General features: G+C 61.5%; 2 protein-coding genes across 2 annotated transcripts in view; one reads left to right on the top strand and one right to left on the bottom strand.

Moving 5' to 3' along the window:
* Positions 1-1,092: 1,092 nt before the first annotated feature.
* On the top strand, positions 1,093-24,104 carry LOC125463921 (OTU domain-containing protein 5-B-like). The gene is given in 7 exon segments (XM_059643166.1): positions 1,093-2,264; positions 13,034-13,127; positions 21,103-21,167; positions 21,280-21,348; positions 21,350-21,454; positions 22,283-22,429; positions 23,733-24,104. Coding segments are annotated over 7 exon segments (1,872 nt in total). The 5' UTR covers positions 1,093-1,244.
* A 65-nt stretch (positions 24,105-24,169) lies between these two features.
* LOC125449993 (mitochondrial carnitine/acylcarnitine carrier protein-like) overlaps positions 24,170-24,319 on the bottom strand; it is a 17,306-nt gene continuing 17,156 nt past the window's right edge. Inside the window, exon 9 of the mRNA XM_059643167.1 lies at positions 24,170-24,223. Coding sequence (XP_059499150.1) covers positions 24,170-24,223 — 54 coding nt within the window. The remainder of the gene's footprint in view (positions 24,224-24,319) is intronic.

A 24,319-nucleotide genomic window follows, 5' to 3' on the forward strand; every position in this document is an offset into this window, starting at 1 on the left:
AGGCCGCTGCCCATCATAACCATTCTCCCACAAGTCGCGTCATTAACAAAATAAAAGAAACAAACTCAGAACAAAACTGGATCAGATCCGCATCGAGAAAAAAATATGCCATAAAAAAAATTGCTGGCTGCGACAAAGGCAAATTTAAATTAGATTCCGTTCATCGACATTACCCAGAGAGTGTGAATGTCCGTCGCCGTCGACGCTTCTAGAATGACGGAAGTGGGCGGGACGGAGTACATGCGTGATGACCTCACTGCGGGGCAAGGGACGTTGCGCGGTGACGTTGCCCGGATGTTTTTGGGGAAAGGGAGGGTTGCGTCAGATGCCAGAAATCGCGCTGATCACAATGAGCGGCAGTCATTGGGGCGGGAGACCGACGTCATTGCGGGGCTAGGTGGGTGGCTGGTGGCCTGCGGGGCGGAATAACATTTGGACGTGATGGCGTGCGGCCGGTCCGGCGTGCTGACGTCAGGCGGGGCACCTGAAACTGCATACATGCCCCGCTATGACGTCAACGCGGGGCAAAGCATGACGTCCAACAAAGACAAGAGGGGTGTGAAGAGAGGAAGGAGGGTCGGTTCTGAGGACCTGTCAACCAACCAGAAACGTGAACTCTTGATTTCTCTCCACAGATGCTGCCAGACCTGCTGAGGTTCTCTGGGCAATTCCTGTTTCTGTTGGTTGGGGGAAAGGGAGTCGTTGCGAGGTGACATCAGTGCGGGGCAAGACGGCAGCCGCGGTGACGTCCGAGAGGGGCAAGGCGCCCATGCAGTTTGAGGACAAGGGGCGGGAGGGAGGAGTGACGTCAGTGTGGGGGGTGGGGGCGGAGCGACCGGTCGTTTAAGGACCAGCGGTTGCGGCTGGGCGGGTGACGTCAGTGCGGGGCAAACGGGGGGGGCGGAGCGGTGACGACAGTGCGGGGCACGGCGCAACGTCCCTGAAAGACCTGTGGGCGAGGAAGAGAGGGGGCGACGCGTTCGTGCGGGGCGGGGCGAGCGTGCGCGCGCGGTGACCTCACCTGCGGGGCAAGGCGTCTCCCGCCCTCCCCCTCCCAACTCGGTGCTTTGTTGCCGCCGGAAGTTGCCGGCCGGCTGCGGGGCGGAAGTGGGGCCTGTGTGAGTTCAGAGAGGGAGAGGGAGGACAGTGGCGACGGACGGACGGAGGGTCTCGGCTATTGAGGAGGAGGAGGAGGAGGCGGCGGAGGAGGAGGAAGGGGGAAGGTTAACGAAAGCTCGCCGCCGATGACCATCCTACCCAAGCAGCAGGCCGAGCGGGGGGACGACGGGGACGGGAGGCCCCCCGGGGTAGGCCCCAGGCCTCGGGCCTCGCCTACACCGCCGGCCCCGGGGGGCCTAGCTCTGGCCGGGGCTTCCTCCTCCTCGTCCTGCGGCCCTTCGGCGGGCGGCTCCTCCTCTTCGGCTTCTTCCTCCTCCTGCTCCTCCTCCTCGGCGGCGGCGGAGGATGCGGCCTGTCAGGCCTCGGCCTCGATTTCTTCCTCCAACCCTTCGTCGGCCGGGGGCGGCGGGTCGTCGGGCCCCGCCGGCTCCTGCCCGCCGGGGTCGGCCTCCTGCTCGTCGTCGTCGTCATCGTCGTCGTCCCCGGGCTCGGGCTCGCCGTGCACCGGGGAGGGCTCGTCGGGCCCCGGGGGCTCGGCGCTCGGGGCCTGCTGCTCCTCCTCCTCCTGCTCGGGCCCGGGCCAGGCCCAGGCCGCGGCCTCGCACTGGCAGCTGCTGCAGGAGCCTGCGGCCTCCGCTTACCCGCGGCACCACCGCCGTCCCCACCGCCACCATCACCACCGCCACCACCACAAGAGGCGCCACCGGGCCTCCCCTCACCGCAGCGGCCGCATGGGGCACCGCGGGGCCGGGGGGCCCCCTACTCCAGGCCCAGGCCCCCCCTTAGGCCTTCACCCCCACCACCTGCTGCACTACAGGAGGCCCCAGGCTTCCCCCAGCCCCCCCGGGGGTGGGGGAGGCGGCGGCGGCGCCGGGGGTGGCGGAGGCGGCGGGGGGGCCGGGGGCCGAGGGGGCCTCCTCCATCACCTCCTGGAGCAGCACCGCCGCCGCCTCCTGCAGCAGCAGCAGCACCGCCGCCGCCTGCCCCCCCGGGGAGAGCCCGAGGAGGAGGAGGAGGACGACGACGACGAGGACGAGGACGAGGAGGGGGGAGCCGGCCCCGGCTACAACAGCGAGGACGAGTACGAGACGGCGGCCAGAGAGCAGCAGCAGCAGATGCTCCAGGACCCGGCTAAGCTGGAGCAGGTGAGGCTGGGGAGGGGGCTGGGTCGGAGGATCGGTGGGGGGGGGGCAGGGTCAGGAGCGCTGGAGGGTGCAGGGAAGGCTCAGGGTTGGAGGAGCGGGCGCGGGGACGGAGGGTCGGGTGCTGGGTCAGCGGATCGGGGAGGGTAGGGTCGGAGGAGGTGCTGGGCCGGCGTATCGGTGGGCGTGCCGGGCCGGCGGGTCGGGGCGGGTGCTGGGCCAGTGGGGGTGCTGGGCCGGCGGGTCGGGGCGGGTGCCGGGCCGGCGGGTCGGGGCGGGTGCTGGGCCAGTGGGGGTGCTGGGTCGGTGGGTCGGGGGCGGGTGCTGGGTCGGCGGGTCGGGGGCGGGTAGGGTTGGAGGAGGTGCTGGGTCGGCGGATCGGGGCGGGCGGTGGGTCGGCAGTTCGGGGGCGGGTGCTGGGTCGGCGGGGCGGGTAGGGTTGGAGGAGGTGCTGGGCCGGCGGGTCGGTGTGGGTGCTGGGCCGGCGGGTCGGTGGGTTGCTGGGCCGGCGGGTCGGAGGAGGTGCTGGGTCGGAGGTGGAGCTGGGTCGGCGGATCGGGGAGCGTAGGGTCGGAGGAGGTGCTGGGTGGGCGGATCGGGGGCGGGTGCTGGGTCGGTGGATCGGTGGGGGTGCTGGGCCAGTGGGCTGCTGGGCCGGCGGATCGGAGGAGGTGCTGGGTCAGTGGGGGTGCTGGGTCGGTGGGTCGGCGGTTCGGGGGCGGGTGCTGGGTCGGCGGGTCGGGGGCGGGTAGGGTTGGAGGAGGTGCTGGGTCGGCGAATCGGGGCGGGTGCTGGGTCGGCGGATCGGGGCGGGTGCTGGGTCGGCGGATCGGTGGGGGTGCTGGGTCGGCGGATCGGGGCGGCTGCTGGGCCGGCGGATCGGTGGGGGTGCTGGGCCGGCGGATCGGGGCGGGTGCTGGGCCGGCGGATCGGGGCGGGTGCTGGGCCGGCGGATCGGGGCGGGTGCTGGGCCGGCGGATCGGGGCGGGTGCTGGGCCGGCGGATCGGGGCGGGTGCTGGGCCGGCGGATCGGGGCGGGTGCTGGGTCGGCGGATCGGTGGGGGTGCTGGGTCGGCGGATCGGTGGGGCTGCTGGGCCGGCGGATCGGTGGGGGTCGGAGGCGGTGCTGGGTCGGCGGATCGGGGCGGGTGCTGGGCCGGCGGATCGGTGGGGGTGCTGGGTCGGCGGATCGGTGGGGCTGCTGGGCCGGCGGATCGGTGGGGGTCGGAGGCGGTGCTGGGTCGGCGGATCGGGGCGGGTGCTGGGTCGGCGGATCGGGGCGGGTGCTGGGTCGGCGGATCGGTGGGGGTGCTGGGTCGGCGGATCGGTGGGGCTGCTGGGCCGGCGGATCGGTGGGGGTCGGAGGCGGTGCTGGGTCGGCGGATCGGGGCGGGTGCTGGGCCGGCGGGTCGGTGGGGGTGCTGGGTCGGCGAATCGGGGCGGGTGCTGGGTCGGCGGATTGGGGCGGGTGCTGGGTCGGCGGATCGGTGGGGGTGCTGGGCCGGCGGATCGGGGCGGCTGCTGGGCCGGCGGATCGGTGGGGGTGCTGGGCCGGCGGATCGGGGCGGGTGCTGGGCCGGCGGATCGGGGCGGGTGCTGGGCCGGCGGATCGGGGCGGGTGCTGGGCCGGCGGATCGGGGCGGGTGCTGGGCCGGCGGATCGGTGGGGGTGCTGGGTCGGCGGATCGGTGGGGCTGCTGGGCCGGCGGATCGGTGGGGGTCGGAGGCGGTGCTGGGTCGGCGGATCGGGGCGGGTGCTGGGCCGGCGGGTCGGTGGGGGTGCTGGGCCGGCGGATCGGAGGAGGTGCTGGGTCAGTGGGGGTGCTGGGTCGGTGGGTCGGCGGTTCGGGGGCGGGTGCTGGGTCGGCGGGTCGGGGGCGGGTAGGGTTGGAGGAGGTGCTGGGTCGGCGAATCGGGGCGGGTGCTGGGTCGGCGGATCGGGGCGGGTGCTGGGTCGGCGGATCGGGGCGGGTGCTGGGTCGGCGGATCGGTGGGGGTGCTGGGTCGGCGGATCGGTGGGGGTGCTGGGTCGGCGGATCGGGGCGGGTGCTGGATCGGCGGATCGGTGGGGGTGCTGGGTCGGCGGATCGGGGCGGGTGCTGGGTCGGCGGATCGGGGCGGGTGCTGGGTCGGCGGATCGGTGGGGGTGCTGGGTCGGCGGATCGGTGGGGGTGCTGGGTCTGCGGGTCGGGGCGGGCGCTGGGTCTGCGGGTCGGGGCGGGCGCTGGGTCTGCGGGTCGGGGCGGGCGCTGGGTCTGCGGGTCGGGGCGGGCGCTGGGTCTGCGGGTCGGAGGCGGGTGCTGGGTCGGCGGATCGGGGGCGGGTGCTGGGTCGGCGGCGGTGCTGGGTCGGCGGTTCGGGGGCGGGTGCAGGGTCGGAGGGGGTGCTGGGTAGGCGGATCGGTGGGGGAGCAGGGTCAGGAGCGTCGGAGGGGTGCCAGGGAGCAGGGTCGGAGGGTGAAGGGAAGGGAGTATCGGGGTCTGGAGCAAGCGGGAGTGCGTGTGGGGTAGCGGGTTGGGGTTGAAAGATGGAGTGGGAGGTGTGAGGGAGTCTATATCAGGGGAGTGTCGGGGCCTGGAGGGAAGTGGGGAGGGAGGCAGAGTGTGTGGAGAAGGGTTGGGATGATGGGAGGAAATAGGGAGTGTCGGAGGCTGGACGGTGCGTGTGAGTGGTGGACTGTGGGAGTGGGAAGTGTCCCACTCTGGTAGGGTGTCCGGCTGGAGGGAGTGTCCAGACCGGGGGCGGGAGGGAGGGTTAGAGAGGTGGCGTCATGGGGAGTAGCGTGTCGCATTGAACCTTGGAGGGGAGGCAGTTTCTGTGCGTACAGACTGTAGGCTTGAATGCGGCAATGCCTGCCGCGCGCACGTTGTCGAGTTCAGAGTTTAAGCACCTCTGCACAAAGCTCTGCATAAGCGAGAGCTCATGCTCGTGCACGAGCGACTTTGGGAGGTCGGACGTCTTGCATAAAGTCTGAAACTGTGTGGCTTTTGTGTATAATCTAACGGAGAGGTTGTATGTTTTGGATATATGCTGTGTTTGCAATCCCGAATATGTCGAGTGAGGACCGAGTGTTGCCCGTCTGAGATGAGATGTGTGAGGCTCGTCCCTGGGTCCCCTGCTTTTCTTTTTTTTGTCATCTCGTGCAAACTTTGGATGTGAACGTCAGAGGGATGGTTGGCAAGTGCGCAGATAGCTTCAGCATTGTGGGTGTCGGGGGGCAGCGAAGGTGGGGTTAGCTCAGCGGACAGCAGGACCTGGATCAGATGGGGCCGCAGAGGGACAGATGGAGTTTAATCTAATCCATGGCTGAGCTATCTTCGGCGTTATGTGAATATTCTGAGCCCTGTTTGCGTCTGACACATCTGTTGCAGCCGGGCTAGGGGGGATCTTGGTATATGAAGTTGATTTGGATTCGTAGGAGTCGTTTGCTGCGGTCGGTGAGAGGTTAGGTTTCTTGGGGGTTGGAGGGAGTATGTTGGCGCCGATGGAGCATTGCTGAGCTGACGGGAAGACGCAGCTGGGAGAAAGGAAGCATTTGCGGCCTGCGTGGAGTGGAAACTGACAGGGTTCAGTCCTGGGGCCACCGTTACGTACTATCGAGCCGAGCGGCATTGCAACAGACCAACCAGTCCGCGTCCAGAATGACAGCTCCCACCTCCCTGCGTTTGGCCCATATCCCTCTGAAGCTTTCTTATTCACGTGTTTGTCAAAGCGTTTCTTAAACGTGCTACCCCGTATTCACCACTTTTCTCCCAAAGTCCATTCCCGGCATGTTCTGGAAATAAAATGGCCCCTCGGGTCTTTTTTTAAATCATTCTCCTCGATCAGATTCCAGTCTGTAACACTGTCCCTGTTATTCTGTACATAAACCCCCCCCCCCCACCCCCCCCCCCCAAACCCCCTCGATCAGATTCCAGTCTGTAACTCCCTCCCTGGGGGGGTATCTGTTATTCTGTATATAAACCCCCCCGAACCCTCTCGATCAGATTCCAGTCTGTAACTCCCTCCCCGGGGTATCTGTTATTCTGTATATAAACCCCCCCCCCGAACCCACTCGATCAGATTCCAGTCTGTAACTCCCTCCCCGGGGGTGGGGTATCTGTTATTCTGTATATAAACCCCACCGAAAACCCTCGATCAGATTCCAGTCTGTAACTCCCTCCCCGGGGTATCTGTTATTCTGTATGTAAACTTCCCCGAACCCCCTCGATCAGATTCCAGTCTGTAACTCCCTCCCCGGCGGGTATCTGTTATTCTGTATATGAACCCCCCCCGATCAGATTCCAGTCTGTAACTCCCTCCCCGGGGGGGGTATCTGTTATTCTGTATATAAACCCCACCGAACCCCCTCGATCAGATTCCAGTCTGGAACTCCCTCCCCGGCGGGTATCTGTTATTCTGTATATGAACCCCCCCCGATCAGATTCCAGTCTGTAACTCCCTCCCCGGGGGGGGTATCTGTTATTCTGTATATAAACCCCCCCGAAACCCCTCGATCAGATTCCAGTCTGTAACTCACTCCCCGGGGGGTATCTGTTATTCTGTATATAAACTCCCCCCGAACGCCCTCGATCAGATTCCAGTCTGTAACTCCCTCCCCGGGGGGTATCTGTTATTCTGTATATAAACTTCCCCGAACTCCCTCGATCAGATTCCAGTCTGTAACTCCCTCCCCGGGGGGTATCTGTTATTCTGTATATAAACCCCCCCGAAACCCCTCGATCAGATTCCAGTCTGTAACTCACTCCCCGGGGGGTATCTGTTATTCTGTATATAAACCCCCCCGAAACCCCTCGATCAGATTCCAGTCTGTAACTCACTCCCCGGGGGGTATCTGTTATTCTGTATATAAACTTCCCCGAACCCCCTCGATCAGATTCCAGTCTGTAACTCCCTCCCCGGCGGGTATCTGTTATTCTGTATATGAACCCCCCCCGATCAGATTCCAGTCTGTAACTCCCTCCCCGGGGGGGGTATCTGTTATTCTGTATATAAACCCCACCGAACCCCCTCGATCAGATTCCAGTCTGGAACTCCCTCCCCGGGGGGTATCTGTTATTCTGTATATGAACCCCACCGAAACCCCTCGATCAGATTCCAGTCTGTAACTCCCTCCCCGGGGTATCTGTTATTCTGTATATAAACTTCCCCGAACCCCCTCGATCAGATTCCAGTCTGTAACTCCCTCCCCGGCGGGTATCTGTTATTCTGTATATGAACCCCCCCCGATCAGATTCCAGTCTGTAACTCCCTCCCCGGGGGGGGTATCTGTTATTCTGTATATAAACCCCACCGAACCCCCTCGATCAGATTCCAGTCTGGAACTCCCTCCCCGGCGGGTATCTGTTATTCTGTATATGAACCCCCCCCGATCAGATTCCAGTCTGTAACTCCCTCCCCGGGGGGGGTATCTGTTATTCTGTATATAAACCCCCCCGAAACCCCTCGATCAGATTCCAGTCTGTAACTCACTCCCCGGGGGGTATCTGTTATTCTGTATATAAACTCCCCCCGAACGCCCTCGATCAGATTCCAGTCTGTAACTCCCTCCCCGGGGGGTATCTGTTATTCTGTATATAAACTTCCCCGAACTCCCTCGATCAGATTCCAGTCTGTAACTCCCTCCCCGGGGGGTATCTGTTATTCTGTATATAAACCCCCCCGAAACCCCTCGATCAGATTCCAGTCTGTAACTCACTCCCCGGGGGGTATCTGTTATTCTGTATATAAACCCCCCCGAAACCCCTCGATCAGATTCCAGTCTGTAACTCACTCCCCGGGGGGTATCTGTTATTCTGTATATAAACTTCCCCGAACCCCCTCGATCAGATTCCAGTCTGTAACTCCCTCCCCGGCGGGTATCTGTTATTCTGTATATGAACCCCCCCCGATCAGATTCCAGTCTGTAACTCCCTCCCCGGGGGGGGTATCTGTTATTCTGTATATAAACCCCACCGAACCCCCTCGATCAGATTCCAGTCTGGAACTCCCTCCCCGGGGGGTATCTGTTATTCTGTATATGAACCCCACCGAAACCCCTCGATCAGATTCCAGTCTGTAACTCCCTCCCCGGGGTATCTGTTATTCTGTATATAAACTTCCCCGAACCCCCTCGATCAGATTCCAGTCTGTAACTCCCTCCCCGGCGGGTATCTGTTATTCTGTATATGAACCCCCCCCGATCAGATTCCAGTCTGTAACTCCCTCCCCGGGGGGGGTATCTGTTATTCTGTATATAAACCCCACCGAACCCCCTCGATCAGATTCCAGTCTGGAACTCCCTCCCCGGGGGGTATCTGTTATTCTGTATATGAACCCCACAAAACCGTGGATTAGTCTATAATTACGAAAAATATGCCGCCTGATTTTGAACTCCTCTACCCCGGGGTAAAGACCCTTAATCTTCACCTTATCTATACCCCTCGTGATTTTATAAACCTCTGTAAGGTCACCCCTCAACCTCCTATGCTCCAGTGAAAAAATTCCCAGCCTCTCCTTAAAACTCAAACCCTCCGTACCCAGCAACATCCTGGTAAATCTCTTCTGAATCCTCTCCAGCTTCTTGTAACACGCCAATGATTTGGATGATGAAAGCGAATGTAAAAGTGTATTGTATCTTTTTTTAAGTGAGCAGAGAATAAATGTTGGGCATTTTGAATCAAGCTGTGAAATGACTTAAACAGATCATAGCTGGAACTCTGTGAATGGTTCCGGGGGCCCCGTATCCAAGCAGAGATAGACCAACACTGGAGGCAGTGCAGGGAAGGCTCACTCGGCTGGTCCCGGGGATGGAGGGGCTGCCTCATGAGGGAGAGGTGGAGTTTAGGAGAATGTGGGGGGTGGGGACCTGACAGGGAAGATGTGGAGGGATCCTTTCTCTCCCCCCGCCTTGTGTGGGAGAGTCTAGGACCAGAGGGGGCATCATCCCAGAGTAAGGGGGGGGGGTCACCCATTGAAGACAGAGATGGGGAGGAATTTCCTCCCTCCGAGGGGAGAGATTCTGTGGAATTCTTCACCGCAGAGGTTTGTTGGGGCTGGGTCACTCGAGGGTGAGATGTTTAATCAGGAAGTGGGGGGATCGAGGGGTTATATTCGAGGCTGAGAGAGAGAGAGATGTTTAATCAGGAAGGGGGGAATCGAGGGGTTATATTCGAGGCTGAGAGAGAGAGACAGATGTTTAATCAGGAAGGGGGGGGATCGAGGGGTTATGTTCGAGGCAGAGAGAGAGAGAGATGTTTAATCAGGAAGGGGGGGGATCGAGGGGTTATGTTCGAGGCAGAGAGAGAGAGAGAGAGATGTTTAATCAGGAAGGGGGGAATCGAGGGGTTATATTCGAGGTTGAGAGAGAGAGAGAGATGTTTAATCAGGAAGGGGGGGGGATCGAGGGGTTATGTTCGAGGCAGAGAGAGAGAGAGAGATGTTTAATCAGGAAGGGGGGGGATCGAGGGGTTATATTCGAGGCTGAGAGAGAGAGAGAGATGTTTAATCAGGAAGTGGGGGGATCGAGGGGTTATATTCGAGGCTGAGAGAGAGAGAGAGATGTTTAATCAGGAAGGGGGGGATCGAGGGGTTATATTCGAGGCTGAGGGAGAGAGAGAGATGTTTAATCAGGAAGTGGGGGGATCGAGGGGTTATATTCGAGGCTGAGAGAGAGAGAGAGATGTTTAATCAGGAAGGGGAGTTGAGTTATGGGGAAAGGTTGGAAAGTGGAGTTGAAGATGATCAGAGCAGGATTTGGGTTGAAAGAGCCAAAAAATCATTTTAATCATTTGGGGCACAGGGATGTGTGTATCTGTTGTGGTCTCTCATTAGACAGAGCCGTGTTGGCTGTAGTTTTCGCTGTTGAATGTTGATCAGACGAATGAGTCCCTGCCGCGCTCTCACTTTGCCAGACCCCGCGTCCAATCCCACTCTGGTCATCCCTTCCCTTTCTTCTCTGTCGGGGATGTCCAAGGCTCAGACTTGGGTGCGCACAGGGCAGAACCCATCCAAATCTCTTTCTGGGCTGACTCTCCTTACCACTTTGAATAAACGTCAACTCTGCCAGACTCACTGCAGGCCCTCTGTCGCAACCTGAGACATGTCAGTGAGTTCTGCTTCCTGTCCTGTGTCAGACAGTTCAGAATTTATAACCGTCGCCCTGTTTCCCAAGTTGGTCTGTTACCCAGCCCCCCTCACCGTCACCCCCTCCAGCCCCCTACACCCCCTCCCTGTCCCCACCGTCACCTCCTCAGCCCCCTCCATCCCAGACGGATGTGATCGCATTGGAATTGGGTATCGAAGAGGAGGTTCACTGGGACAATAAATCAGAGAACTGCAGGCGTTTGATGTGTGAAACGCGATTGCTGGTAGATTTCTGCTCTGATGAAGAGTCGCTGAACCTGAAATATTAACTCCATTCTTCTTTCCCCACCCCCGTCCCAACCCTTCAGTCCAACCCGGCCATGCCAGCCCTAATCCCAAACTATTCTAGTGTTCCACGCCTGCCTGCTCGTGGTCCATATCCCTCCAAACCCTTTCCCCATCCATGTCCTTATCCAAATGGCTATTATACGCTGTATCGGATCCCACGTCCACCGCTTCCTCTGGAAGCTCATCCCACACTCGGACCTCCCACTGTGTAAAACGAAATTACTCAGAATACAGGGGGCACAGTGAGTATGTTTGCGGGTGGCACCAGGATCGGGGGCGCAGTGGGCAGTGAGGGACGTCTCTCTAAGATTACACAGGGATCTCGATCCGTTGGTCACCGGGCCGAGGGGGGTGCAGGCGGGGTTAAATTCAGATAAACGTGAGGTGTCACTAAAATGAACAAGGGGCAGGGCTTAAAATGAAGAGTAGGCCCTTGGGGGGTGGGGGGTGTGTCGTCGACCAGAGGGACCCTGGTGTGGTGCGTGGCTCAGGGACATAACCCTTTGAAGTTGGCGTCACAGGTAGACAGGGTGGGGAAGGGGGCATTCGACGCGCTGGCCTTCATCGCTCAGACCCTTTGAGTGCAGGAGCTGGGGACATCACGTCGAGGTTGTACAGGGACGTTGGTGAGGGCCTCTTCTGGAGCACTATGCCCCAGCTCTGGTTGCCCCCCCCCTTATAGGAAGGGTATTAAACTGGAGAGGGCTCGGGAGAGATTTACCGGGACGTGGCCGGGAATGGAGGGGTTTGAGTTATAAGGAGAGGCCGGGGCTATTATCACTGGAGGCTGAGGGGGGGGACTTTATAGAGGTTTATAAACCCATGAGGGGCTAGATAAGGTGAAAGGTGGCTGTCTTTGCCCTAGGGTGGGGGGGATTTCAAGACTTGGGGGGAGCATATTTTCATGTTGGGAGGAGAAGGATTGAAGACATGAAGGGGCAAGTTGTCCTCAGGCTGGTCCAGAGGAAGTGGTGGGTGTAGGTAGAGTTAGAGAGCGTTTAAAAGCCATTTGCGTCAGTACATGGATGGGAAAGGGTTTGGAGGGAGGTGTGCCAGGAGCGGGCAGCTGGGGGCTAGGGTTGGTGTGCGTCTGTCTGTCGGACTTTGTAAAATCTCCCTTCTCCCACCTTCAAGATACGCCCCCCACTGTGTTGAACACTCCACACCCTCAGGGGCAAGACACCCTCCGTTCATCTGATCTGTACCTCTCTGCAAGGGCGCTACCACCGCTGAGCAAAGCCCCGGCCTCTCCTTATAACTCAAGCCCCTCCATTCCCGGCCACGTTCCGGTAAATCTCTCCTGAGCCCCCTCCAGTTTAATAATACCCTTCCTATAACCGGGGGGGGGGACCAGAGCTGGGCAGTTTATTTTTGGCAGCAGAGGCTGGATAGAAAGTCGCTGTTTCTCCTCATTGAATGGCCACATGCTGGGAGCAGGGGGGTGGGGGTTGGTGCATAATTCTAAAGGAAGTCCAGCAGGAGCAGGCAGATCAAGGGGTGAAAAAGAGAGATCGCGATACTCGGGAAAGTGGGGGCCTGTCGGGGTCCGGCCCGATGCTGTTTGCCCCCCCGAATCGGCTGTGTGCTCTCCCTCGTGGGTGGGGGGGGGGGGGGGCGCGTAGCTGTGTGAGGAGCGCAATGTGCTCGGGGGTTTGGTCTTCAGCCTCCGCACCAGAGCTGCTTGGACACCAGGGAGCGCTGTCGCTGCCATAGGTGAAGTGGGAGTCTGCAGAGCGAGATCCAGTTCTGGTCCGACTCGCCTGTGAGGGGGCGGGAGCAGGGGGTTCTCGAGGGTTTGGTGGTGGGTGGGGGGAGAGAGGGGGACGGTCCGTAAAGAGGCTTCGAGCTGCTCCTTCCTGTGCTGACCCGCTCCCCTGGGCGCCGAACCTTGGTGCCACCCACCCACCCATGTGGGGCACTGACTGTCTGCGCACCCCCCCCCCCTGCTCCCTCACGTTAAGGCGAGATGGGATTGGAGTGAGCGAGCCCCCAGGCTGGAGTCTGTGTGGCTGGGGATGGTGGGCTGTGGGTGGCATCGTGCTGCTGGCTTCGACAATGACTGATCTGTATTCCCCGCTCCCATCCCCCTGTGTGTGTGTGTCTCTGCCTCCCTCACGCCCGTCCCCCTCACCCTCTCTGTCTCCCCCATCCCCATCCCCTTCACGCTCTCTGTCTCCCCCATCCCCTTCACTGTCTCTGTCTGCCCCATACCCCCGCCTCCCCCACCCCCTCACCCTCTCTGCCTCCCCCACCCCCGTTCCCCTGTGTGTCTTTGCCTCCCCCCACCCCCCTCTCTCTGCCTCCCCCACCCCCGTTCCCCTCTGTGTCTCCCCCCCCCCCGGCTCTGTCCCTGTGCTGCAGCAGGAGCACTGGTTTGAGAAGGCCCTCAGTGAGAAGAAAGGTTTTGTCATTAAGCGCATGAAGGAGGATGGAGCCTGCCTGTTCCGTGCTGTTGGTGAGTACCGCTTCCAGCATTCCCCGGGGCTCCCCCCCCCCCCCCCCCAACCCGAGCCACACCGTCCAGCATGGCAGTGCACTCGCTCAGTCACGCCTGGTCTCCCCCTCAGCTTCCCCTCATTCCCTTGGACTCTCTTTCACTCAGCCTACCCTCCCTGCCCCTTCCCTCGACCGCCCCTCCCTTCCCCTCACCCCCCACCCTCCTCCTCATCCCCCTCAGTTTACCCTCATTCCCTTGGACTCGCCCCATTCTCTCAGCCTCCCCTTCCCCTCATTCCCTCGACCTGCCCTCCCCTCCCTTCCCCTTGCCCCCCCCCCCCACCTCATTCCCTCAGCTTCCCCTCCCTTCCCTGCTGGCATTGTGGACTTATCCCAATCACTGCCGTTGGCTCTGCACTGAAGGAGGGCAGTAAATGGTTGGAATTCTTGACCTCGGTGGGTTTTTGAGCCTGAGATTTTTAAATCAGGAGGTGGCGGGGGATCAAGGGGATATATTCGAGGCTGAGAGAGATGTTTAATCAGGAAGGGGGGGGATCGAGGGGTTATATTCGAGGCTGAGAGAGAGAGAGATGTTTAATCAGGAAGGGGGGGGATCGAGGGGTTATATTCGAGGCTGAGAGAGAGAGAGATGTTTAATCAGGAAGGGGGGGGATCGAGGGGTTATATTCGAGGCTGAGAGAGAGAGAGATGTTTAATCAGGAAGGGGGGGATCGAGGGGAACAGGCACCAAAGTGGAACAGAGGGCTCTCAGACCAGCCCCGACCTCATTGCCCAGCAGACCAGACTAGAGGGGCTGAATGGCCTCCTGCTGCTCAGTATGTGTTGAGTTTCTGCAGCCCTCATTGAGACTGGTGGTGCCCCAGGGCATTGGTAGCTGTAGGCACGTTGGACTGGGTAGTCCGTGGGTCGGAAGGGAGGGGGTGGTGTGGGTTGGGTGTCAGTGTGTGGCCGAGCCAGGAGATGTGACTTCAGGGTAGCGACAGGGTGGGTCATGGGCAGCTCGGAGGCGGTATTTCTCGCTCCCATACCTGACACTGAGTGGGGTGCTGAGCTGTCACTGAGGGTACCTAAAATCTACCTAATAGGGGAGCACAGCTTCGTAGGTGCGTTTGGAGTGTGTGTGTGTGTGTGTGTGTGTCTCAGAGAGAGAGAGAGAGAGAGTGTGTGTGTGTGTGTGTGTGTGTCTCAGAGAGAGAGAGAGAGAGTGTGTGTGTGTGTGTCTCAAAGAGAGAGAGAGTGTGTGTGTGTGTGTGTGTCTCAGAGAGAGAGAGAGTGTGTGTGTGTGTGTGTGTCTCAGAGAGAGAGAGAGTGTGTGTGTGTGTGTGTGTCTCAGAGAGAGAGAGAGTGTGTGTGTGTGTGTGTGTGTGTGTGTGTCTCAGAGAGAGAGAGAGTGTGTGTGTGTGTGTGTGTGTGTCTCAGAGAGAGAGAGAGAGTGTGTGTGTGTGTGTGTGTGTGTGTGTCTCTGAGAGAGAGAGAGTGTGTGTGTGTGTGTCTCTGAGAGAGAGAGAGTGTGTGTGTGTGTGTCTCAGAGAGTGTGTGTGTGTGTCTCAGAGAGAGAGAGAGAGTGTGTGTGTGTGTGTCTCAGAGAGAGAGAGAGTGTGTGTGTGTGTGTGTGTGTGTGTGTGTCTCAGAGAGAGAGTGTGTGTGTGTGTGTGTGTCTCTGAGAGAGAGAGAGTGTGTGTGTGTGTGTCTCTGAGAGAGAGAGAGTGTGTGTGTGTGTGTCTCAGAGAGTGTGTGTGTGTGTCTCAGAGAGAGTGTGTGTGTGTGTGTGTGTCTCAGAGAGAGTGAGTGTGTGTGTGTGTGTGAGAGAGAGAGAGAGAATCTCTCTCTGTCTGCATGGGATCACTCAGTGCTGTTCGCAGTCAGCGCCCCCCCCCCCCCCCCCCCGCGACCCGCTGCAAACAGTGTTTGACTTTCCCCGAAAAGAGACCCAGTGATTGTGAAAAGAGAACCCCTCTGAGCTATCTCCATTCTGCCACAGAACCGCCCGCGGCCCCGACAGGCAGCGGCTCCACTTTCGTGGTGAAACCTCAGCGCGTCCTTCCAGCCGAGAGGCGGTTTTGCAGCCCCTTCCTTCCGTCCTCCTCCCCCCCCCCCCCCCCCCCGACGCTGAGAGCCGCTCCTCCCCCGGCTCAGCCAGCCCATCGAGTGTTGGCGCTGTGTTGTGAGAGATGGCGGGCTCCAGCATGGCATCTCCAATGCCAGAGGCTTACCCTCCTATCCCACTCACCTCCTCCCACCACCCCCCCCCCCCCCCTCGCTAGTGGATTGGCGCACTCGTGCTTGTGACCTGCCCGTCTGTGGTGCCCATGACCTTGGGGCGGTGTTTGTCTGCTGGGAGCTGCGGTGGTGCGCGGTGGGGGGGCACAGTGGGTAGGGAGCACGGTCTGTGTCCCCCGTTTGTGAAATTCACTTGCTCCTCCCGCAAACTCCTCTCCACCCCGGCTCAGTGCTGAATGTGCCCTCTGTCTGTCTCTCTCGCGCGCGCTCTCTCTCTCTCTCGCGCGCTCTCGCGCTCTCTCTCTCGCTCTCTCGCACGCTCTCTCGCACGCTCTCTCGCGCTCTCTCTCGCGCTCTCTCTCGCGCTCTCTCTCGCGCTCTCTCTCGCTCTCGCTCTCGCTCTTGCTCTCGCTCTCGCGCTCTCTCTCGCTCTCGTTCTCTCTCGCTCTCGTTCTCTCTCGCTCTCGTTCTCTCTCGCTCTCGTTCTCTCTCGCTCTCTCTCTCGCTCTCTCTCGCCCTCTCTCGCCCTCTCTCGCCCTCTCTCGCCCTCTCTCGCCCTCTCTCGCCCTCCTCTCGCCCTCTCTCGCCCTCTCTCGCCCTCTCTCTCGCGCTCTCTCTCGCCCTCTCTCGCCCTCTCTCGCCCTCTCTCGCCCTCTCTCGCCCTCTCTCGCCCTCTCTCTCGCCCTCTCTCTCGCCCTCTCTCTCGCCCTCTCTCTCGCCCTCTCTCTCGCGCTCTCTCTCGCCCTCTCTCTCGCGCTCTCTCTCGCGCTCTCTCTCGCGCTCTCTCTCGCGCTCTCTCTCGCGCTCTCCTCTCGCGCGCTCTCTCGCGCGCTCTCCTCGCGCTCTCTCTCGCTCTCTCTCTCTCGCTCTCTCTCGCTCTCTCTCTCTCTCTCTCGCTCTCTCTCGCTCTCTCTCGCTCCTCTCTCGCTCTCTCTCGCTCTCGTTCTCTCGCTCTCGTTCTCTCGCTCTCGTTCTCTCGCTCTCGTTCTCTCGCTCTCGTTCTCTCGCTCTCGTCTCTCGCTCTCGTTCTCTCGCTCTCGTTCTCTCGCTCTTTCTCTTTCTTTCTCTTTCTTTCTCTTTCTCGCTCTTTCTCGCTCTCTCTCGCTCTCTCTCGCTCTCGTTCTCTCGCTCTCGTTCTCTCGCTCTCGTTCTCTCGCTCTTTCTCTCTCTTTCTCTCTCTTTCTCTCTCTTTCTCTCTCTTTCTCTCTCTTTCGCTCTCTCGCGCTCTCTCGCGCTCTCTCGCGCTCTCTCGCGCTCTCTCGCGCTCTCTCGCGCTCTCTCGCGCTCTCTCGCGCTCTCTCGCGCTCTCTCGCGCTCTCTCGCGCTCTCGTCTCTCTCGCGCTCTCTCGCTCTCTCGCGCTCTCGTTCTCGCGCTCTCTTCTCTCGCTCTCGCTCTCTCTCGCTCTCTCTCTCGCTCTCTCTCTCGCTCTCTCTCTCGCTCTCTCTCTCGCTCTCTCTCTCTCGCTCTCTCTCTCTCGCTCTCTCTCTCTCTCTCGCTCTCTCTCGCTCTCTCTCTCGCTCTCTCTCTCGCTCTCTCTCTCTCGTCGCTCTCTCTCGTTCGCTCTCTCTCGTTCGCTCTCTCTCGTTCGCTCTCTCTCTCGCTCTCTCTCGCTCTCGCTCTCTCGCTCGCTCTCTCGCTCGCTCTCTCGCTCGCTCTCTCGCTCTCTCTCTCGCTCTCTCTCTCTCGCTCTCTCTCTCTCGCTCTCTCTCTCGCTCTCTCTCTCGCTCTCTCTCTCTCTCGCTCTCTCGCTCTCGCTCGTTCTCTCTCGCTCGTTCTCTCTCGCTCGTTCTCTCTCGCTCGTTCTCTCTCTCTCGTTCGCTCTCTCTCGTTCGCTCTCTCTCGTTCGCTCTCTCTCGTTCGCTCTCTCTCGTTCGCTCTCTCTCTCGCTCTCTCTCTCTCGCTCTCTCTCGCTCTCTCTCGCTCTCGCTCTCTCGCTCGCTCTCTCGCTCGCTCTCTCGCTCGCGCTCTCTCTCTCTCGCGCTCTCTCTCTCTCGCGCTCTCTCTCTCTCGCGCTCTCTCTCTCGCGCTCTCTCTCTCGCGCTCTCTCTCTCTCGCGCTCTCTCTCTCTCGCGCTCTCTCTCTCTCTCGCGCTCTCTCTCTCTCGCGCTCTCTCTCTCGCGCTCTCTCTCTCGCGCTCTCTCTCTCGCGCTCTCGCGCTCTCGCGCTCTCGCGCTCTCGCGCTCTCGCTCTCTCGCTCTCTCGCTCTCTCGCTCTCTCGCTCTCTCGCTCTCGCGCTCTCGCGCTCTCTCGCGCTCGCTCTCTCTCTCGCGCTCTCTCGCGCTCGCTCTCTCTCTCGCTCTTCTCTCGCTCTCTCGCTCTCTCGCTCTCTCGCTTTCGCTCTCGCTCTCTCGCTCTCTCGCGCTCTCTCGCTCTCTCGCTCTCTCTCTCTCTCTCTCTCTCTCTCTCTCTCTCTCTCGCTCTCTCGCTCTCTCGCTCTCTCGCGCACTCGCGCTCTCGCTCTCTCGCGCACTCGCGCACTCGCTCTCTCGCTCTCTCTCGCTCTCTCTCGCTCTCTCTCGCTCTCTCTCGCTCTCTCTCGCTCTCTCGCGCTCTCTCTCGCGCTCTCTCTCGCGCTCTCTCTCGCGCTCTCTCTCGCGCGCTCTCGCGCGCTCTCTCGCGCTCTCTCGCGCTCTCTCGCGCTCTCTCGCGCTCTCTCGCGCTCTCTCGCGCTCTCGCTCTCTCGCTCTCTCGCTCTCTCGCTCTCTCGCGCTCTCGCGCTCTCGCTCTCTCTCGCTCTCTCTCGCGCTCTCTCTCGCGCTCTCTCTCGCGCTCTCTCTCGCGCTCTCTCTCGCGCTCTCTCTCGCGCTCTCTCTCGCTCTCGCTCTCGCGCTCTCTCTCTCTCGCGCGCTCTCTTTCCCCCTCTGTGTGTCTGTCTCTCTCTCTCTCTCTCCCCCCCGCTCTGTGTGTCCCTCCCTCTCTGCCTGTCCTGCCCCTTTCTCTCTCTGTCTGTGTCTCTCTCTGCCTGTTCTCCCCTCCTGTATGTCTGTCTGTCTCTCTCTCTGCCCCTCTGTGTGTGTGTGTGTGTGTGTCTGTTCCTCCCCTCCCGTATGTCTGTGTGTGTCTCTCTCTTCCCTCACTCTCTCTGCCTCTTTCTGTGTGTCTGTCTCTCTGCCTCTCTGTGTGGGGGTGTGTGTGTGTCTCTCTGCCCCTCTCAGTGAGTGCAGATGAGCTGTACTGGTGAGTGTTACACTCCCCACCGAGAGCTCGCCCCGAAGCCCTGGACGGGCCAGCCAGCTAGGATCGGACGTCCCTCTGTTCCCGACGTGAGGCTGTTTACCCCGTCTGGGTTAGGCTCACGGAGGGGGTGTGCAGCGCCAGGCCCCTGTCTGCGTCGCTGTCCTCAGCAGCGGGTGACACTGTGCCTTCTGGGACACACCGTGACTCAGCGCGGTGCCCATGCCCCAGCCCTGTTTGTGCTGATAACACGCCCCGCGGCCTGACGCAGCACTCCTGCATCAGAGATGACTCGGCAACACTGCTAACAGCCTGGGAATGTGTGATAGACCCCACTCCCTCCCCACTGGCCGCCAAGGATAGAACTTAGAGGAACCCCCCCCACCCACCATCAGAGGGCGAGGACAAGGCAGTGTCAGCCCAATATCGCTGAGTCACGGCTCGCAGCGCCCGTGCAGGGAGAACTCCGAGCCCTCTAATAACCCCCACTCCCACTCTGCATCTCCTGTTCGTCGCCCAGAAATCCCACTCTCATCCCCATGCCGATGCGCTGACGCACTCGCTCTCTCGCACGCACTGTCTCTCCCTGCGTGCCCGGCGCGCGCCGCCCTCCCCCCTCGCTCCCTGCGTGCCCAGCGCGCGCCGCCCTCCCCCCTCGCTCCCTGCGTGCCCGGCACGCGCCGCCTCTCTGTCTCTGTTGCGCACGCTGACCCGCTCACTCTAGCCCGCGTGTGCGCACAGTCTCTCGCCGACATGTTTTCTCTTGAGTTTTTTGAAAGAGTGGTTTGTGTAAATGGTCAGTGTTTCAGAGAACCGGTGGGTGTGGTACAGTGACAGTGTTTAAAAGCCGTTTGGATAATTACATGGGTAGGGGAAAGTTGGGAGGGAGATGGACCAGCAGCAGGCATCTGTAGGACTGGTTTAGTTTGGGACGATGGTCGGCACGGACTGGTTTGGTGTTTCTGTGCTCTACGATTCGAGCTGATCTCCCTCTTGAAATGGGGAGGATCATCTGCCATTGTGATTTCAGCAATTCTTCACAGAATCCTGACAGTGTGGACGCAGACCATTCGGCCACCTGAGTTCCTCCCAACCTTCTGAGCCATGACCCATTCCACTGCTCTATCTTCCACCCCACCCCCCCCCCCTCCCCCCCCCCCCCTCCCCCCCCCCCCCCCCCCCCCCCCCCCCCGCAACCCTGTATTGCCCAAGACCAATCCCACCCTAACCCGCACATCCCTGGGCACTACGGGACAATTTAACACGGCCAATCCCACCCTAACCCGCACATCCCTGGGCACTCCGGGACAATTTAACACGGCCAATCCCACCCTAACCCGCACATCCCTGGGCACTACGGGACAATTTAACACGGCCAATCCCACCCTAACCCGCACGTCCCTGGGTACTACGGGACAATTTAGCACGGCCAATCCCACCCTAACCCGCACATCCCTGGGCACTACGGGACAATTTAGCATGGCCAATCCCACCCTAACCCGCACATCCCTGGGCACTGCGGGACACTTTAGCACGGCCAATCCCACCCTAACCCGCACATCCCTGGGCACTACGGGACACTTTAGCACGCCAATCCCACCCTAACCCGCACATCCCTGGGCACTACGGGGCAATTTAGCACGGCCAATCCCACCCTAACCCGCTAGTTGTTGGATTGTGGTGTAAAACCCGTGCCGACAAGGGGACGCAGTCGCTCCAGGGTGGGATCAATCCCGCGGTCCCCTGAGGCAGCGTTGCGAACCACTGAGCCAACGTACCACCCAGTCTCAAGTGAGAGAGAGGGAGAGAATAACCTCACCAGTGCAGTCCCTGAGCAAGGGCGAAGTGAGGAGGGTGTGGTTGGGGGGCGGTGGGGGTGCAGTGTTGATGCTGCTTAATGTAAACGAGACTCAAAATAACCCGAGCTCCAGCAAGACACGTGACTTCTCACAACTGCCTTTGTTTTTAGAAAAGGCCTTCAAAGAAATTCTTGCCACATCCTGCACTCAGTTCACCCTCGCTCCCCACCCCCTTCCCCTCGCGGTGAGCTTACACTTCTCTGGCTTCCACCAGAAACACAGCCGACTTCCCCTCCTCTCCCCCCCGCTCACTCTTTCCTCCCCCCCCCCCCCCACCCCCTGCTCACTCTTACCCCCCCACCCCCCGCTCCCTCTCTCCCCCCCCCCCACCCCCGCTCCCTCTTCCCCCCACCCCCCGCTCCCTGTCCTCCCCCCCCCCCCTCCCTCTCTCAGTCGGTGGGGGGGGAGCGTGTCAGTATTTACAGGGAATCCCTGGGGGGGTCGGGGGCGGGGGGAGGGTGTCAGTATTTACAGGCAATCCCCCAGGGGGTCAGGCAGGAGTATGTCAGTATTTACAGGGATTCCCCTGGGGGTCGGGGGTGGGGTAGTGTGTCAGTATTTACAGGGAATCCCAGGGGGGGTCAGGGGGGAGTGTGTCAGTATTTGCAGGGAATCCCCAGGGTGTGGGGTGTTTGGGGAGGGCGTCGTTCGGCCGACCTTTGAACTGTGACCTGTGTCGCCTCTGTTTTGACCCCGCTCCCCCCCCCCCCCCCCAATAGCGGACCAGGTTTACGGAGATCAGGACATGCACGATGTGGTGAGGAAGCATTGCATGGATTACTTGGTGAGTCAGTTCGGCCCATCGTGGCTCTGTTAACCCCCCCCCTGACCGTCCGCCGTGTCTGACCGCCCCCCCCCCCCCCCCAATCGCCCACTGTGCCGTTGTGTGGTTGCAGGTGAAGAACGCGGACTATTTCTCCAACTACGTCACCGAGGACTTTGCCACCTACATCAGCCGTAAGCGGGGTCAGCAGCTGCCATGGCAACCACATCGAGATGCAAGCCATGGCCGAGATGTACAATCGGCCCGTCGAGGTGTATCAGTATGGCGTGGCGGGCGAGGGAACGTCGGTACGTGCGCATCCCCCCGCCTCCCTCCCTTCCCCCTCCGCGGTGCCCCCCTTATTCCTGCTCCATCGCCCACCCCGCCGGGCGCTCCCTTTCCTCCCCGTCAGCTACCCGTCCACCCACACTGTCCCCCCCGTCCCCGCGTCAGCTACCCCTCACCCCCCAGAGTGCTGTCTTTCCCCACCTCAGCTACCCTTCCCCCACCCAGAGCGCTCCTTTTCACCACGTCAGGTACCCTTTCCCTGTATCAGCTACCCATCTCTCCCCCCACCCCCACCCCCACCCTCCGGTGGATGAGAATGGCGACACCGTGCGAAGGGGCTGGGGGAGACGCGGAGAATGGCGACACCGTGCGAAGGGGCTGGGGGGGACGCGGAGAATGGCGACACCGTGCGAAGGGGTTGGGGGGACGCGGAGAATGGCGACACCGTGCGAAGGGGCTGGGGGGGACGCGGAGAATGGCAACACCGTGCGAAGGGGTGGGGGGGGATGCGGAGAATGGTGACACCGTGCGAAGGGGCTGGGGGGGACGCGGAGAATGGTGACACCGTGCGAAGGGGCTGGGGGGGGGCGCGGACAATGGCGACACCGTGCGAAGGGGGTGGGGAGGGGCGCGGAGAATGGCGACACCGTGCGAAGGGGTGGTTGGTGGGGGTTGGAGCAGCGTCGGTGGGGAACTGGCTGTGCGGCGTTTTCCGCGCAGCCTGTGCCGGAGGGAGTCGGGATGGGGGCTGGAAATTCTCGGACAGTACTCTTCTCCTCCACCCCCCCCCCCCCCCCCCCCGCCACCGCCAGCCTCACTGTTGCTGCCTCCCCCTTGTGTTGGCAGAGCCGATCAACACATTCCACAGCATCCACCAGACGGAGGACGAGCCCATCCGGGTCAGTTACCATCGCAACATCCATTACAACTCCGTGGTCAACCCCAACAAGGCCACCATCGGGGTCGGGCTCGGCCTCCCAGCCTTCAAACCCGGCGTGAGTACGGGATCTTGCTGAGCGGGCTCGGGCAATGGCGAGGGGTGCGTTGCGCGGCGTCAATACGGCGGGGGGGGGGGGGCTCCAAACCCTACTCAGCGTCCTCCCTCAGTGCACCCGCAAAGGTGCCAGGCATCCGGACGATGCTATCTCCGCCCGCCCTCCCCCCCTGGTGGGGGGGGGGGGAGTGGGGGGCGGGGGTGGGGTTGTTGATGCTGCGTGGAGCGGGTGGTCAACTGGAGCGCAATGGCGCCGATGTGGCAGATCATTGCCAGCGTCGATGAGCGCCGGGGGAAATGACTCTCTGTTCTTCCCCCTCTCTCTCCCCCCCCCCCTCCCCCCCCCCCGTCAACACACACCGCCCCTCCGTACCCTCCCACCCGATACAACCCCCCCATCCCCTCTCCCCACCCATACCCCACCTCCAACCCCTCTCGCACTCCACACACACCCATCCCCTCTCTTCCCCCCCCCCCCACACCCCCCATCCCCTCTTCTCCCCCCTCCGTCCCCTCTCCCCCCCCCCCCCCAACACCCTCCTCCATCCCCTCTTCACCGCCCCCCCATCCCCTCTTCCCCCCCTACACTGCCCCATCCCCTCATCCCCCCCCCCCCAACATACCCCCATTCCCCCTCTCTGTCCCCCCCCCCCCCACCACACCACCCCTCTCTCCCCGGTCCATACCTCCCTCCATCCACACACTTTCTCCCCCCCCCCACACCCCCATCCATTCCCTCTCCCGACCTGCTCACCATCTTCCCCCACCCCCACAACGCTCACGAACACTGAGATGAGTCGCATGCGCCAAGCCCTAAACTGGTAACTCGAGCTCTCTCTTCCTCCCCACCCCTTTCTTCTCCCTCTCTCCCTCTCTCCCTCTCTCCCTCTCTCCCTCTCTCCCTCTCTCCCTCTCTCCCTCTCTCCCTCTCTCCCTCTCTCCTCTCTCCCTCTCTCACTTCTTCCCCCCTCCCCCTCCCTGTCTGCCTACCTCCCTCTCTCGCCCCCCCCCCGTCTGCCTGCCTCCCTCTCTCGCCCCCCCCCCCCGTCTGCCTACCTCCCTCTCTCGCCCCCCCCCCCCCCGTCTGCCTGCCTCCCCCTCTCGCTACCCCTCTCCCCCCTCTGTCTGTCTGCCTGCTTCCCCTCTCCCCCCTCTACCTGCCTGCCTCCCCCTCTCCTGCTTCCCCCTCCACCTCTGCCTGCCCGCCTCCCTGTCCCTCCCTCTGCCTGCATCCTGCTCTGCCCAATCTGTGTGGTATCTCTCTCTCTCTCTCTCTCTCTGTGGTGTGCCTGCCCTCCCCTCAGTCCGCTGACCAGTCGCTGATGAAAAATGCCATCAAGACTTCAGAGGAGTCATGGATAGAGCAGCAGATGCTGGAGGACAAGAAGCGAGCCACAGACTGGGAGGCCACCAACGAAGCTATTGAGGAGCAGGTGGCTCGCGAGTCCTACCTGCAGTGGCTAAGGGACCAGGAGAAGCAGGTGCAGCAGGTAAGCCTTGCCCATGCTCGCTCCGCGCCACGCCGTCTGAAGGAGGTCGGGAGCCTAGCGCGGACCAGGCTTCCTCGCAAAACGAATCCCCACCCCCCCCTCGGAAATAGCGATCACACAGAAACGGCTGAGAATTTTCCCTCCACTTTGAGAGTGAGAAGCTGGGCTCGGGAACCGCTGTGCTAAACTTACACTTAGGAAATGAAAGGGGCCGCCGAAGCTGGGGATTTGCAACAGAAAGCATGAAAAGCTCAGCAGGCGAAGCCCGCTTGTCCGAACGCTCGGCCCAGCAGGGTCACGATGTTCTGAGAGCGAGGGGGAGGGGTATGTCTGGCATTGAGAGGCTGGGGGCTGTTCTCCCCGGAGTGTCTGAGGCTGAAGCGGTGACATTTATCAAGGTT

Source organism: Stegostoma tigrinum, chromosome 49 (assembly GCF_030684315.1).
Source record: "Stegostoma tigrinum isolate sSteTig4 chromosome 49, sSteTig4.hap1, whole genome shotgun sequence".
Classification (NCBI taxonomy): Eukaryota; Metazoa; Chordata; class Chondrichthyes; order Orectolobiformes; family Stegostomatidae; genus Stegostoma; species Stegostoma tigrinum.